The 13,822-nt window shown below is 49.1% G+C and overlaps 1 protein-coding gene across 2 annotated transcripts in view; it reads right to left on the bottom strand.

The window, feature by feature from the left end:
* Nucleotides 1–1,246: 1,246 nt before the first annotated feature.
* The window catches only part of ASH1L (ASH1 like histone lysine methyltransferase), a gene marked incomplete at both ends in the record, with an annotated part of 34,303 nt that continues 21,727 nt past the window's right edge, over nt 1,247–13,822 (bottom strand). For both annotated transcript variants that reach the window (XM_079550940.1, XM_079550941.1), the window contains 20 exons: nt 1,247–1,338; nt 2,094–2,395; nt 2,775–2,815; nt 3,203–3,369; nt 3,772–3,944; nt 4,502–4,640; nt 5,441–5,531; nt 5,735–5,821; nt 6,221–6,469; nt 7,834–7,966; nt 8,066–8,120; nt 8,567–8,719; nt 9,562–9,719; nt 9,935–10,029; nt 10,200–10,361; nt 10,551–10,659; nt 11,274–11,420; nt 12,390–12,596; nt 12,689–12,797; nt 12,983–13,028. In XM_079550940.1, coding sequence (XP_079407066.1) covers nt 1,247–1,338; nt 2,094–2,395; nt 2,775–2,815; nt 3,203–3,369; nt 3,772–3,944; nt 4,502–4,640; nt 5,441–5,531; nt 5,735–5,821; nt 6,221–6,469; nt 7,834–7,966; nt 8,066–8,120; nt 8,567–8,719; nt 9,562–9,719; nt 9,935–10,029; nt 10,200–10,361; nt 10,551–10,659; nt 11,274–11,420; nt 12,390–12,596; nt 12,689–12,797; nt 12,983–13,028 — 2,715 coding nt within the window. The remainder of the gene's footprint in view (nt 1,339–2,093; nt 2,396–2,774; nt 2,816–3,202; nt 3,370–3,771; nt 3,945–4,501; nt 4,641–5,440; nt 5,532–5,734; nt 5,822–6,220; nt 6,470–7,833; nt 7,967–8,065; nt 8,121–8,566; nt 8,720–9,561; nt 9,720–9,934; nt 10,030–10,199; nt 10,362–10,550; nt 10,660–11,273; nt 11,421–12,389; nt 12,597–12,688; nt 12,798–12,982; nt 13,029–13,822) is intronic.

The raw sequence follows: 13,822 nt of genomic DNA, 5'->3' as shown, positions 1-13,822 counted from the left end.
CCCCCCCTCCCCGGGCCGCAGCTCCTTGCCTGCCCAGCGGCGCTCCGTGCAGGGCTCAGCGCTGCGTGCCGTGCTGCTCCTCGGCTCGGACGCATCGGGGCGGGGGGGGGCGCACGCACTGCCCCTACATTAAGAGACGGCTGAAGCTGTACAACCAGAACACAGGAATAGTGTTAGCAGTCGAAATAGCCCACAGTTCACGACGAACACTCGCTCCGAATACTGCTCTGACGGTTCATGTAGTGAAAGGTTTCCTTTTTTTTTTTTCGGTTTTTTTTTTTGGTTTGTTTTTTGTTTGTCTTTTTTTTTTTGTGTTTTTTTTGTGGTTTTTTTTTTTTTTTTTTTTTTCCTTTTAACAGGTTTTTAAATCCGCACGACGCACGAGACACACGAGAACCACGGCTTAGCAAAAGAACCGACAGCAAATGGTGTTGTCAGGGTCTGACTCTGCTTTATAAAACCTCTCTGCAGGAAAAAAAAAAAAGTGAAAAAGAAAAGAAAAATCACAGCCCACCTCTTCCCCCCCCCTCCCCCCTCCTCCCTGCCCACCCCTTTCCCCTTCCCCCCCCCCCCCCTTCCTCACTGCACGATGCAGAACAGAACGAGCGCCTCCACCGAACGCCTCCTGCCTTACGCCAACGGGACCAAAGGGGACCAAAGGGGACCAAAGGTACACGTGTGCACCCTTTGCACACTCAGGGACGTTTCTCACTTCTTGGTACTTGTGCAAATCAGAGGCCACGACTTTAGGGCGGCCTTTAAGCCACTGAAGGGCCTTCCCCCTCCCATCTGGGTTGCGTTCACTGTAGGGGCAGCGGCGGGGCCGGCAGCATCTCATACAATCACGGGTTAATTGGTGACATGGGGGGTATCTCAGTGTCACTCCTCAGCCTTCTTAACCTCCCCATCCTTTTTTTCTTTTTTTTTTTTTTTTTTCCTTCCGCTGAGTGGGAATATCAAGCAAAAATAAATTAAATTTGACCATCCTGGACAAAGAACCACGAGGTTTTTCTCAGTACCTAACATCAATACAAGGCACGCCCAACAACACACACACCATAAGAGCACTGCAGAGCAGGGCAGGGCGACCTGCCAACCCAGACATCTAAGTGCTAAACTGTTTGTCAGTTTGTCAGTTTGCTGCTGCCCTCTTTTCCTTGGCTGGTGCACAAGAAGTTGGGCTCCTGCCCTCAAGTCCTCAGCAGACCTTGTAGCAGCCTCCAGACCACGGCTTCCTCGTGCGACATCACTTCCTGAAGCTGCTCTCCGGGATGCTCAGAGTGCGTCTCCTCAGTTTTCTTCCTGATCCTTCCTCCAGCAAATACGTGACATCGATAGCTGCAACAGAACAGAGGCCGCGGGTGAAGATGGTGACACCAGAATTGGTGTTTTCTTTTGCAAAAGGAGCATTATATTCTGCCATTTCCCTTGCGTTGCTCTTTCAAGGAGGGCTTCACTCACAGTGACAGTAAAGAGTCCTCTGGACAGCAGCCTGGTTTGTTTGAGGTTATCTGTGCCCTCTCTAGATCACACCAAGAGTGCTGCAGCACGACAAACCAGTGTGCAGAAGGGCAGCAAGCAGAGCACAAGCTCTATGGGCAACACTGGACACAGAAGGACAACCTGCAGCAACACACAGGCTGCATCTCCACTGTCACAGCTCCTAATGATGCTGCAATTAAAAACAGGGACCTGCCTAACCACAGCAACCGCCACAGCTCAGAAGTGACTCAGAACCCACCCAAAGGACCCGCACTACAAGTCAAAAATCACTTTCCAAAGTCACTTTCGTTGTGTCTGTTTCGCTTCCGTGCTGTAAACAAGGAGCGACGGAAGGAATGACTTCAGAAAGTCGCAGTGATTGCTTAAAATATCACCCAAAGCTGTCTGTTAATTTCATTTAGGTACTGGAAAATGCTCCTTTTGCAGATGAAAACACCAATGCAAACAAAACCCATTATACGATTCGTGTCTGCTTGCAATATTCAGGCAAAGGCATTTCTTTTATCAGTGCAGCCTGCAGCGAGCTGAAGAAGAACAAACCACCAAACCCATAAGAAAGGCCGTTGTGTAACCACAGCTTAAGATCTCACCGTTTTTCCCTGGGATTTTCTCTAAGAGGTTGAGGAGGATTTGGTTGAGTCTCTCTCTCTGGATGTGCCGCCTCTCCTCCGGACTGCAGGGCTGCCGTGTGTCAGCAGCGCCTTCTTCTGCTTTTTTCTCTGTCTCAGAGCTCTCATGAGGAACTGCCTCTTTCTCCGGCTCCTCCAGGCTTGGAGCCTCACTCCCAGCTTGCTCCTGGTTTCCTAACACGTCCTCCATGAGCGGAAGAGACTCTTCCTCCTGGTTCAAGTCTTTGATCTGTTGCTTCGCGCGATCCGATTTCCAGGATGACCTGGAAGAAAAGCAGCATTTAAATTGTTTCAGGCTCCAGTGGAACACAGCAGCCTTGCCTGCTTTCACAGCACCACGTGCTGAGATCAGATCCCCCTTCTGGCAGCAAGGCACGCAGGCTGGCACTGCTGTGCTGCCTCTGCCATCTCCCACACTCAGCTCTGACAACGTGCAAAATGGCTCCTGTGCTCCTCCTTAAGTGCAGCACCCAGAACAACGCCGAGGCTGCTGCTCTCCCTCCTCCCTCATTCCCTTTTCCCTTCCTGTCAGTTCTGACATAATCTCTATTTACTATTTCCACTGCACTCAGGAGATGGGTAGGAAGAACAGGGGGGCACCCGACAACCAGGATCACCCACCTCCAGCCCTGCAGGACTCACCTGCCTCCATTCCTCTTGTAGTTGTCTGGTACATAATGGGGCTGGAACAAGAACAGGGATTACGGTTAATACTGAATGCTGTGCGGTTCTGAGACACACGGCATCACTTCAGCGCTGCAGAATCGCCGCTGAAAAGTGAGCTTTAAGAAGTTCCCCAGTCGCAAGGAATGACCATCTCAATTTCTGTCAGAAACCACAAACTTCAGACCTCCCCATCGCCATTCACTCAACATCTGCTCAGTTTCAAATTGCATATTCCCTGCATAGAGTCATTTTTTCTTTCTGTGCTTTGTTTCCAGCCAAATTTCCATCCAGTCTGTGTACTTATGTGTCAGTTCCTGAAGGTTTGCTGTGTGCTTCGTGCACAAACAGAGCCAGGGGCCTCTCAGAAACACGCACACAAGTAAAGAAGCTGTGAGAACACTTACAGAGAAGTCTCTCTTGGGAGTGAGTCTCTTGGGGAAGTGGTCGAAGGCGTAGGGCTTGGTGCAGACGGGGTAACGATTGCGGTGGATCTTGTAGAAGAGATGAGCTGATTTATCCAGGCGGTAATCACAGATGTACACATCCTGCTCCTTCACCCCTTTCGGCCTCCCTGCAGTTCCAAAGCAAAGAACGTAGGAGAAAAATACGAAGCCGGTTGAAGTGGAGGCACAAAACCCACACGCAGTGCTGGGGCAGCAGGGCTGGGGGCTGTGAGTGCAGCAGCAGGCGCTGCTTGTCCCCCGGCTTTGCTTTCGCACTGCACACATTTCCACTGCAGGAAATCTGTACGTTCACATCAAACGTTTCCCCAAATTCACAGAAACCGCTTTCGCCGCTCTCACTTTGCCACCTTTACCACAGCACCACCCTGCTGCTGCCTCCTCACCCCCTGCACAGCACAAATCACAGCCCCGGTGCTACAGGCAGCACCTGGAAGCTGCCTGCTGCCTTTGAGCAGCGGGAACCATTTCAACACACGACCCAAAGGTGATTTCTGAGCCTGTTTCCTTACCTTTGCAGTAGGTGTACAGGTCAAGAACGCAGCACGTTCCCACCACAGCCTCTAAGGGGATGATTTCATACAAGGGCACCCGGAACAGCTCGTTGTGATAAAACTTTCGAGACGGGGAATGATGTGTTTCATGTGGACGGAAATAATGATGACCAAAGGCAAACCGTTCCTCTCTGCTCGGAGATGTGGAGGTAAGAGAGAAACAAAAGACAAAAAAGAAAGACTATTTCTATAAGCCTGTGATACAACTTTCTTTCACGCCCTCCTCTTATTTTTCTGTTTTCTTTTGCAACGGCTGCGATGAAAGGAGAGCTCAGATGAATATAACTTTATCCCCCCTGCTAGGGGAAAGTGCTCCCACCGTGAGCTTTGTGAGCACAGCAGACTCACCGTGCTGCTATCGATAGGGCACAAGCATTCAGTCACGTTACAATGCCTTAGCAAGCCTGCGCTCGTTAGCAGCACCAACTCAGCTGTCACTGCGTATTCTCAGCCTATTCCAACAGTGAGGGAAATACAGCAAGTTGTGTCTCTTATCCCCTGTTCACACCTCCAACTGGACGTGCTTTGACTCCACAGTAGTGGAGTGCATGCAGAGACAAGCAGGAAATCATCAAGCCTTGGCAAGTAAACCGCGCTCAGTCCTGCGTTTTTAAGCTAAGACCTCCACAGAACGGCTGTGCTCTGACAGGTGGGGATGCCTCACATTTAAAAGGTGCCTTCAACGTACTTCTCATTTTTCCAGAGTTTTTCAATGCGGAAAATATCGAGTTTCTCCCTGTTGATGTGGGACAGCAGCCTGTAGGACTGCCGGACCGGGTGTCCGTCTGGAGTTCTGCGGCTGTCTCTCATCAGGTAAACACAATCACCTGGCAATGGGCACAAAACACACACCTGTAAAGAACTTCTCATCAGTCCAGCAGAGTAAAAGGCTTCATTAAAACCAATGTGACAGAGCTAGCTAGTGGAGAGCTACCTAATTCAGAGGGCTGGAGCAGCTCTCCTATGAGGAAAGGTTGAGGGAGCTGGGCTTGTTTAGCTTGGAGAAGAGAAGGCTCCAAGGAGATTTCATTGTGGCCTTCCAGTGCTTGAAGGGAGCAGATAAACAGGGGAACGGCTGTTTGTGAGGGTGGATGGTGATGGGACAAGGGGGAATGGTTGTAAAGTGAGACTGGGAGGTTGAGGTTGGAAATGAGGAGGAAGTTTTTCCCCCAGAGGGCGGTGAGGCACTGGCACAGGTTGCCCAAGGAGGCTGTGGATGCCCCAGCCCTGCAGGCATTGGAGGCCAGGCTGGATGTGGCTCTGGGCAGCCTGGGCTGCTGGTTGGAGACCTGCACACAGCAGGGGGTTGGAGCTGATGGTCACTGTGGTCCTTTGCAACCCAGGGCATTCTATGATTCTATTACTGCAAAGGGTGATGCAAACCCAACGCAGAAGCAATGGAAGGAGGAAAGGAGGTCATCATTTGCACAGAAATGTTACTAGCAGAGAGCCAAACACAAGGCTGGTAGCCTGCATTCAGGTTCCTTACTACGTGTCACTCCCATAGGAGCAAAGAGTGCAGCTTTCTAATTCTACAGAGATGAACGTTTGCAAGGAGGTGATGCCAGAGATCTGTGCACCCCTCTCTGATGGAAATCACAGCAGCCATTGGAGGAACCACACACACCTTGGCGCAGCAGCAGCTCGTCCCGCAACAAGCAGATGTAATACACACAGCCAGGCTGGGTGTAATGGGGCCGGGGAATCATAGGAACCTCCTGGGGGAGAGAAGAAAAGAAATCTTCAGTGCCACCACAAGCAGGGATTCCCGTTTGGAAACACACAGATGTGGATAGGGAAGAACTGACAAGAAAACCACGCTATGAAGAATCGCACACAGGCCATGGCAGTGTTAATACATATAAATCAAGTAACTGCTTCAGCTTGTAGCTGTGGTGATGAATTTATTGCTGCTTTTTACCCTGTTCACGGATCGAGGCTCACACTGCTCACACAGGTAGTGCTCCACGTCAGAATTCACACCCATACAGTCACAGTGCTGCCAGACCTAGGAAAGCAGAGCATCCCAATTAGAAATTCCTGTGATACACCTCGTTTACAAACCGTACTTTCTCAGAAATATTAAGGAAGGCATGAAAACCAGCTTCCCAAAGGCAGCTAAAGACTTTCTCCAAGCTATTTCACGTGGTGGGAGACACAGACACCATCTCGATGCAGCTGTTGGTGCAGAAGCTTGAACTGCTCCGATCCTGGCTGTGTAGGCCAGGAGTTTGTGGCACTTTCAAGAAGTGACAGCCCCCCCTTTTCTGAAAACAGAATCTCTCAATCCTCCTGGAGAGAGGAAACGAAGCTCAGAGGAGGTAATTTAGGCAACCAGCTGCAGGTGTGAGTTCCACTGGTTGTGCTGAACAGCAAAGGGGCTCCATTCCGCGTCCCCCGGCCTCACCATGCACTTCTCACACTGGATCATGAGTCCTTCATCCTTGTAAAGGCCACAGATGCAGCGGATGACGTCCTCATCCTTCTCGTGCCCATTCTCCTTCTCGCAGACAGAAGTCTCACTGCTGTCAGCCTCGCTTGCTGTCTCTCCCACAATCTCATCAATCTGGGCAGAGGCCTCGTGGCGGGCGTTGTAATACGCCTTCCGCAGCCTGCACACATCGCGACCAGTAGGAGACTTCCTGCCGTAATATTTCTGAATCAAGAGCAAAAGAAGGAGTTAAAAGCTTTGCAGTGGCTGCTTTTCCCTCTCAGGTTCTGCTCCCTCAGTGCGCTGCTCCTCTTTGTTTGAATGCGCTCTTAAAGATGCATCCACTGGTGTGGTAACACGACCGTGGGCTTGGCCTGAGCAGCAAGACCAGCCATCTGATGTATGGCACTAAGGAACAGCTCAGCTCTGCCCAGAAGCACTGCAGCTTCTTTAGGTTAGCTACTGATGCATGTTTTTCACCTTCTATTTCTCCAACCTTAGGGCAACCTTGTTGCCCTTAGGAGGGCAACAAAGCTGGTGAGGGGTCTGGAACACAGGCCATATGAGGAGAGGCTGAAGGAGCTCCTCCCCTATGAGGACAGGCTGAGGGAGTTGGGCTTGTTCGGCCTGGAGAAGAGAAGGCTGCGGGGCGACCTCATTGCAGCCTATCAATACCTGAAGGGAACCTACACCCAGGAGGGGAGTAAACTCTTCAAAAGGGCTGACAATAGCAGGACTAGGGGAAATGGATCCAAGTTGAAGGAGGGAAGATTTAGGTTGGATGTTAGGGGGAAGTTCTTTACGAGGAGAGTGGTTAGGCCCTGGAACGGGCTGCCCAGGGAGGTTGTGGATGCCCCGTCCCTGGACGTGTTCAAGGCCAGGTTGGACGGGGTCCTGGGCAACCTGATCTAAATGTGTATGTTTGGTGGCCCTGCTAGGCAGGGGGGTTGGAACTACATGATCCTTGAGGTCCCTTCCAACCCGGGTGATTCTGTGATTCTGTGATTCTGAGCTGGGAATGTTCAGCCTGGAGAAGAGGAGGCTCAGGGGAGACCTCATTGCTCTCTATAACTTCCTGAAGGGAGGTTGTAGTGAGCTGGGGGTCGGCCTCTTCTCTCGTGTCATCAGTGATAGGACCAGAGGGAACGGCTTCAAGCTACGGCAGGGGAGATTCAGGCTGGACATGAGGAAGTATTGCTTGTCAGAAAGGGTGGTCAGGCACTGCAATAAAGGTGGTGGAGTCACCGAGCCTGGGGGTGTTCAAGGAAAGGCTGGATGTTGTGTTGAGGGACATGGTTTAGTGGGAGCTATTGGTGATAGGTGAACGGTTGGACTGGATGATCTCTTAGGTCTTTTCCAACCTTGGTGATTCTATGATTCTATGATTCTATAACCTATGGCAACAAAAAGCACTGAGTAACTTGAAGCACCCAGACTGTTATCAACGTCTGATCTTCAGAAAAGGATGATCAGAAATTCTCTTTCTATACAGTATCTCTCTATCTTTTATTCCTGTAAGTCAGGAAAGGCATTCAGCTAGGATATATCCTCACTGTGTGCAAGAGCCTTAGGATCAGAGGGAGCCTCACCTCTGCGTTCCGAAAGACCTTCAGCATGTCCCCATCAAAAGCTTCCACAGTTTTGTAATAGCCAGTCAGGATCTGTTTCTCAATGGTGGCGAGGTCCAGTGGGTCGGAGATCTTTTCATAATAGTCTGCATTCCTAAAACGAGAACGGTGTGTGCAGAATTGTCATTTTCATCAGCATCTCCAATGTGTGCAAACCCATTAGGGAACACTGGGTTACTCCAGCAGTACTTACTTCTTCTTTGGGGGCAGGTTCAGGAGGGGAGCTGCAAGAGCCTGCCTGGAGGAATCTGCAATGGGAACACAGAGTTTATTAGCAACAATTCCTGGGGTGAAACCTGGAAAGTAACTAGCAACATTCAGCTCAGGTTTAATAAAATCCAAAGGCCCTTCCACTATCAGGGAACCGAAACCAAGTTGGTGCCCAGAAGTTGGCTGCTCTGCTCAGACTGTGTGTATCGAAATGCAGGATGGGCTCCTTGCAGTTTAAATGGCACCACTTTGCTGAAATACTGAAAAAAAAGCCATGTAAAAGCATGATCTGCAGGTTGTGGTGGTGGAGAACATGGCTGAGGATAATTCTGGTAGCAGGAGGAAGGCGAAGAAAAGGAAAAGGTTATTTAAAATCCTGACAGAAGCTCTTTTTTTATATTTCTAATATTTTGTATGCAGAGAATCCATTGCTCCAGAGGCTGAGAAAGTCTCCATGGAGACCTTTCAGGGGTGTCACCTTCACCTTTATAGGCGATGATGCTGTCACAAATCTCCTTGAAGATCTGTGCCAGGCGGGCAGCACGAGCCACTTCGATGTTCTCTTCAGCTGCAGCCAAACGCCGCGTCCGGACCGAGCGGGCGGTCTGAAGGGCTGAGAACTGGGTCATGAAAACATCTGAAAGAGGGCAGAAAGGAGCAACAGCTACAGAATTCCACTAAAGACTGAACCGCAGTGTTCTTTTCCAATGCAGCAACTCATTACCCAGAGCTAGGACAGGGAGATCAGGAGAGCATAAGGAACGGTGACACAATCAGCTTTTAGGTATTAAAACAAACTCTTCCAGGAAAAAAAAATAGAAGATGATAGAGCTGGACCTTCCATGCTACTTGCAGTCATTGTGCCACGACAAAACACTGCCTAGAAACATCATCTTCTGCATGAGAACTGACTAAAGATGCGTAAGTAACTGCTCGTGTCTGTTCTATTTGTCTTTAAGCTCAGCATCTGGGACAGCAAAACCACACATTCCTAATATTTACATCATGTTTAAATAAGGGATTGCTCATTTATCTTCTCCCATCCAGATCCTCTTTTCCTTGCATGCTATTTAACAGAGATCTGCTCCAGGAAGAGCACAGTGAACCCTTCTGTGCTCAGCATCCTTATTTTTCTGTCTTGCCTGAAGTCCTTCCTACCAGAACTGAAGGTTTCTCACAAACAATAAGACACTGCTTTGGAAAAGGAGCCTGTGGGCTGGCTGGTAGAGACTGCCTGATTCCATCCTAAGGTTATTCCTGATTTCTTTTTTGCCTTTCTAGTGCCACCATGTTCAGGTGGTTACCAAAGTATTTGATGCTGCTGGAGCCAACGCAGTCTGTCATTAAAGCCACTGCAAATACTTCTCAGCTCCTCAGAGCTTACAGAGCAGAACGAATTCTGGGCAGGAGTAAAAACTCTCTTCTTTTGGGTTCTCATAGGAGAGGAGCAGCATCCTGAGGGCTCTGTGCTGGCCTTACCAGATTTGATGTTGCCGTCATCCCGACAGATTCCATTCCAGCGGCTGTACAACGACGCCGTATGGATGTTATCACTGACTTGCTTCACTTCCTCCTGCTTCTGTCGAATCTTTTCCCAGTTTCGTACCAGAAACACGTGGTGTTTTAACACAAAATTCCTACATGCATAAAAAAAAAGTCAAGAATCACCCTCTTGCTCTGTAATTAACACCAGCACGTGGGAAAAAAGACACGCAGAGGTGAAGTTCTCACGTCTGTGGTGAGGAATCCCACCCCGACTTCGCAGTGCCCCATCCTATAGAAAACACCTGCTCAACATTTGCACACCCCTCAGTTCCTGAGGAGAAAAACCACCACTGAAAGCTCTCCTCACCTTTCTCTGTTGGACATGGGCTTCATCTGGAGCTGTGGTGTCAGCCTGGTGGGTGTGCTCACGCTTTCGCTGGGCTCCTCTGCCATGTGGCCCCTCTGGAAAACAAATCACTCTGATAGACAGGAAAAACCACGCCAAGAACTGCACAAACCAGGGGAAGCAGGACCTTGGGGTGGAAAAGGCAGCATTTCTCTTTTCGTTGTGATGCTACAGACTGCTTTCTTGTCATCTTTCACCCACGAAAGACGCTGCCTTTTCTACTTACTCTCTTTTTCAGTTTGTGCTTGGACTTCCTCTTCTCCTTCGACCTCCCGGTCCTCCTGTGGCTGCTCACAGGTTGGTTGCTTTTGTTCGGAAGTCCGTTCACTCGCTGACTTTTGCCCCCAATTATCCCTCTGCATTTCTCAAACCCACACTTGCAGAGTTGCTTTGGAAAAAACAAACAGGGGGAAAAAAATAAAAGAAAAAAAATAAGAGTGATTGAAATGAAGCACTCAGATCCTCTCTCAGCATTATAAAGAACCTGTTCTGTCAAATGCAACATGGATTCTTGTTAATCAGCCTTCACTCTGTCAGCACTGAGAGCTTTCTCAAGGTTTTGCACCCTGCTCCTTACCTGCTTTTCAACATTAAATGAGTGGAAGTTGTAGTCGTACGTCAGTTCAGTACCAGCAGGCATATCTTTAAGTGCATACAACCCAATCCGGTAAACACCATTAACAGACCTGCAGAGAAAAAGACGTACAATTAAATACTCCTAATAATCAAAACTAAATTGGCCTTTGTCCACACAGTGGAAGTGCTGGAGACAGGAAGCAGTGCTATTGCTATGCTCTGTTGGCTTGTTCTCCATCTGTTTTGTTCTCATTGCTCTCTTGGACAGCAAACTTGGAAAGCCAAAAGCAAAGGAGAGCTGTGCTACGAGAGCAGGAGGCTGTGCTTCAAAAGAGAACCTACAAACCGCATCAGCTGCTGGGCAGCACCTCTCACCAGCTGCCAGGATTCAGGCCCTCACTACTTTCAGCTCTCACTGAACTCTGGATCTCCTTTCACAACATGCTCTGAAACTCATTGTCTCTCCAGTTCTCTCTTTTTCGCGTGTGTGTGTTGGATTTTAGCATTTTAAACTCAATTACTACTGCTTTCAACCACTACAGTTACCTGAGAACCAAAAGCTTCCTTGCTGTGCTACAGCTACTTCTCTTCTGCAACCTATGACAATACATATTTTTTACACTGTTGAACCAAATTCCCCTCCTTTTACACCAGATCCCTGGTTATCTCCTCCTTAGCCACCAGCATCCCAGTCCCCCAGTAAACAGAACAATACTTTTCTTACCATTTCTGCATCTCACAGTTTGGATTACAGCTGTGGTTGATAAATCGAGCCTCGTTGCCCATACGGTAACTGTCTATCACCATTCCACTGTCCAAATTCAGGCAGTAATGGTCACTGTGGTTATGGTACTGTTCAATCATCCGGTTCCTATGAAGCAACACAGGGAACTTATTTGTGATCCTCTCCTTCCTGCTGCAAAGCAAACAGGGAGGGACACAGTGACAGCATATTCAAGAATTCGGAGAGGGTTCTGAAGGAAAAGCAGCCGTGCAACCCTGCAACACGCAGAAATCACACCTAGAGATGGAGGAGAACCATTCTAACACCTATTCCTATAAGTCAAGGCCACTGCCTGGATTAGAATTCAGCAATTTGCTCTTTTGGAATGTTCCCTTTCGGGTTCTGCAGATGATGTGTATGCATTTCATGTCGATAAGCTGTGCATGGAAGAGAAAATGCAAGCCTACATTCCTTGGTGCGTACAGGTCGGCATGTGAACAGCACTCAGCTCCTCCCCTCCCCTGCCTGCAGTGGGACACAACATCCATGCATTGCAGCTGAGCAGGAGAGCAACAGTGGGCAAAGATTCAGCTGTGCCAACAGTTATCTCTGCACCAGGAGATCCTGCCTGCACCTGATGGAGCTCTCTGAGCAGCACGGATGTCTCTCCAATGTAAATTACCCTGCGATGTTACGTAGTTAACGAGACCGTGATTGCTTTCCGTAATTAGTTACTAATGCTCCCACTTGCTCTTTTGCCTTCACACCGCTTTGCCTTCACACTGCTTTCTCTTCCTGCCCCATTCTGGCCCCGCGATTCTGTTCTGCACAGATCCTGCACAGCACTCGTATCTGATTCACAGCACTGAACTGACAGAGCAGACGGGGCAGCTGCTGCACTCCACAGAACAGCCACTCCTCTCTATGTGACTGGGAAAAAGATGGTTGAGCAGAAAAGCTCAATTCTAAGCCTTCCTTCTGGTGCCAGTGACCCAAAAAGCATTTTCTCTTCTGCATTCTCCCATTCGTTTCTGTCAAAGGATTTCCCAACAATGACGACGGATGCTAAAGTCATCTACTGAGCTTTCCACACAAGCAGCAAATAGATTTTTCTACCTGAATTCTTGCTCACTAACAACTTCTCCCAGGTATTCGATGATGAACTGTCCTGCTTTCAGGGGCTCTTTGGTGCGGATTCCCCAACCCTTCTCCTCAGCCCGGAACCTCTCCAAGCACTGCACCCATTCGTGCCTCTGGATCCGTTGGTTACAACACTGCTCGCCACAAGGGCAGGTGTTTGGTGAACACTCAGCAAAGATCATCCTAAAATCCAAAATGAAGAAGCGTAAGGAAGGTGAACAGCTTACTTCTTACGTGAACCAATGCACAGCACAGCGGGTCAGCCCACTCCTGACCTGTTAAGGCAATCCTCCATGCAGCCCTTGCCATTCTCATCATCTGGTTTCTTGCAGTTGCAGGTAGTGGCTTCGTAGCCAGAAAGAGGTTTGACATCCACGTAGACGTCTGGAGGGGCAGGGAAGAAAGAAGGAGGTGGGGATTCCTTCCAGGTAAACCCAACAGCCATTTACCTACACAGCTCTCAGTACCGTTGCACACAGTGAGAACAGAAGGAGGAAGTTTCTCTGCTAGGATGCAGAGCACGACAGAATCCCAGCCGCACATTTTAGTAACAGTAAGATTTTACTTACTGGAGCGGATTTTTTTGTAAAGCGGGACATCTGGCTTCTTATACAGCTAGAAAAGAGAGAAAAACAAGACACTGTATAACTGCATCTGATACTCAACAGAATCAGGGACGCGACGCCCCGTCTGCGTGTCAAGGTTTGGTAATCACTGCTGCATGCACAAACTAACACATTTTGGACAAACGAGGCTGCTGTGTGGCTGTCAGTACTTTAGGGAGCAATGGGAAATGTCCAAGAAATAGACTGCATTTATTACCTGTGTCGTATCGATTTGATAAGAGGGGCAGATGCACCTCACTTTCAACACAGGGCCGGAAAGTGTCCCCAGCTGAAACGTCAACAGCTCTCAAGACTTTGAGACCACAGCGAGGTGTTTTAAAGGGGACTGAAGCAGCAGCAGCCATCTGGGGATGTGCTTTGCTCCCTGACGGCCCATGTCTCAGCGCTCTGCCCTCAGCACGGCTGGGGACAGCTGTGCCTCCCAGCCCTCGGCGCTGTGTTCAATCACCCGGTGGAAACTTCTCAGGGGGAAAGGAAAAAAACAAAACCAACAACCCCAAACCTATTTTTAGGTTTGCCCCTATTTAAAACGCTCGAAAAAGAATTGCGAGCGTTCAACACTTTCTCTTCTTTCCTCAGTACGAAAATTTCAGCTTGCAAAGTGAAAAATAAATTCCACTCTGCTGGGAGCCCTCCAAGAAAAATAAGGCCCGAAATTTCTCCGTGCTGTTGGCAGTACATCTGAATTCTCCCGAGGCATGTCTAAAACAAGATCAGTGCAGAAAGCAGGCATGCTACCAAAATAAAAGCCTGCAGCACAATTAGTGACTTCTCTGGCAGAAA

The sequence above is a fragment of the Tetrao urogallus genome, assembly GCF_951394365.1.
Source record: "Tetrao urogallus genome assembly, contig: SUPER_28_unloc_1, whole genome shotgun sequence".
In the NCBI taxonomy this organism is placed as follows: domain Eukaryota; kingdom Metazoa; phylum Chordata; class Aves; order Galliformes; family Phasianidae; genus Tetrao; species Tetrao urogallus.
This window is presented reverse-complemented; position numbering and strand designations above follow the sequence as displayed.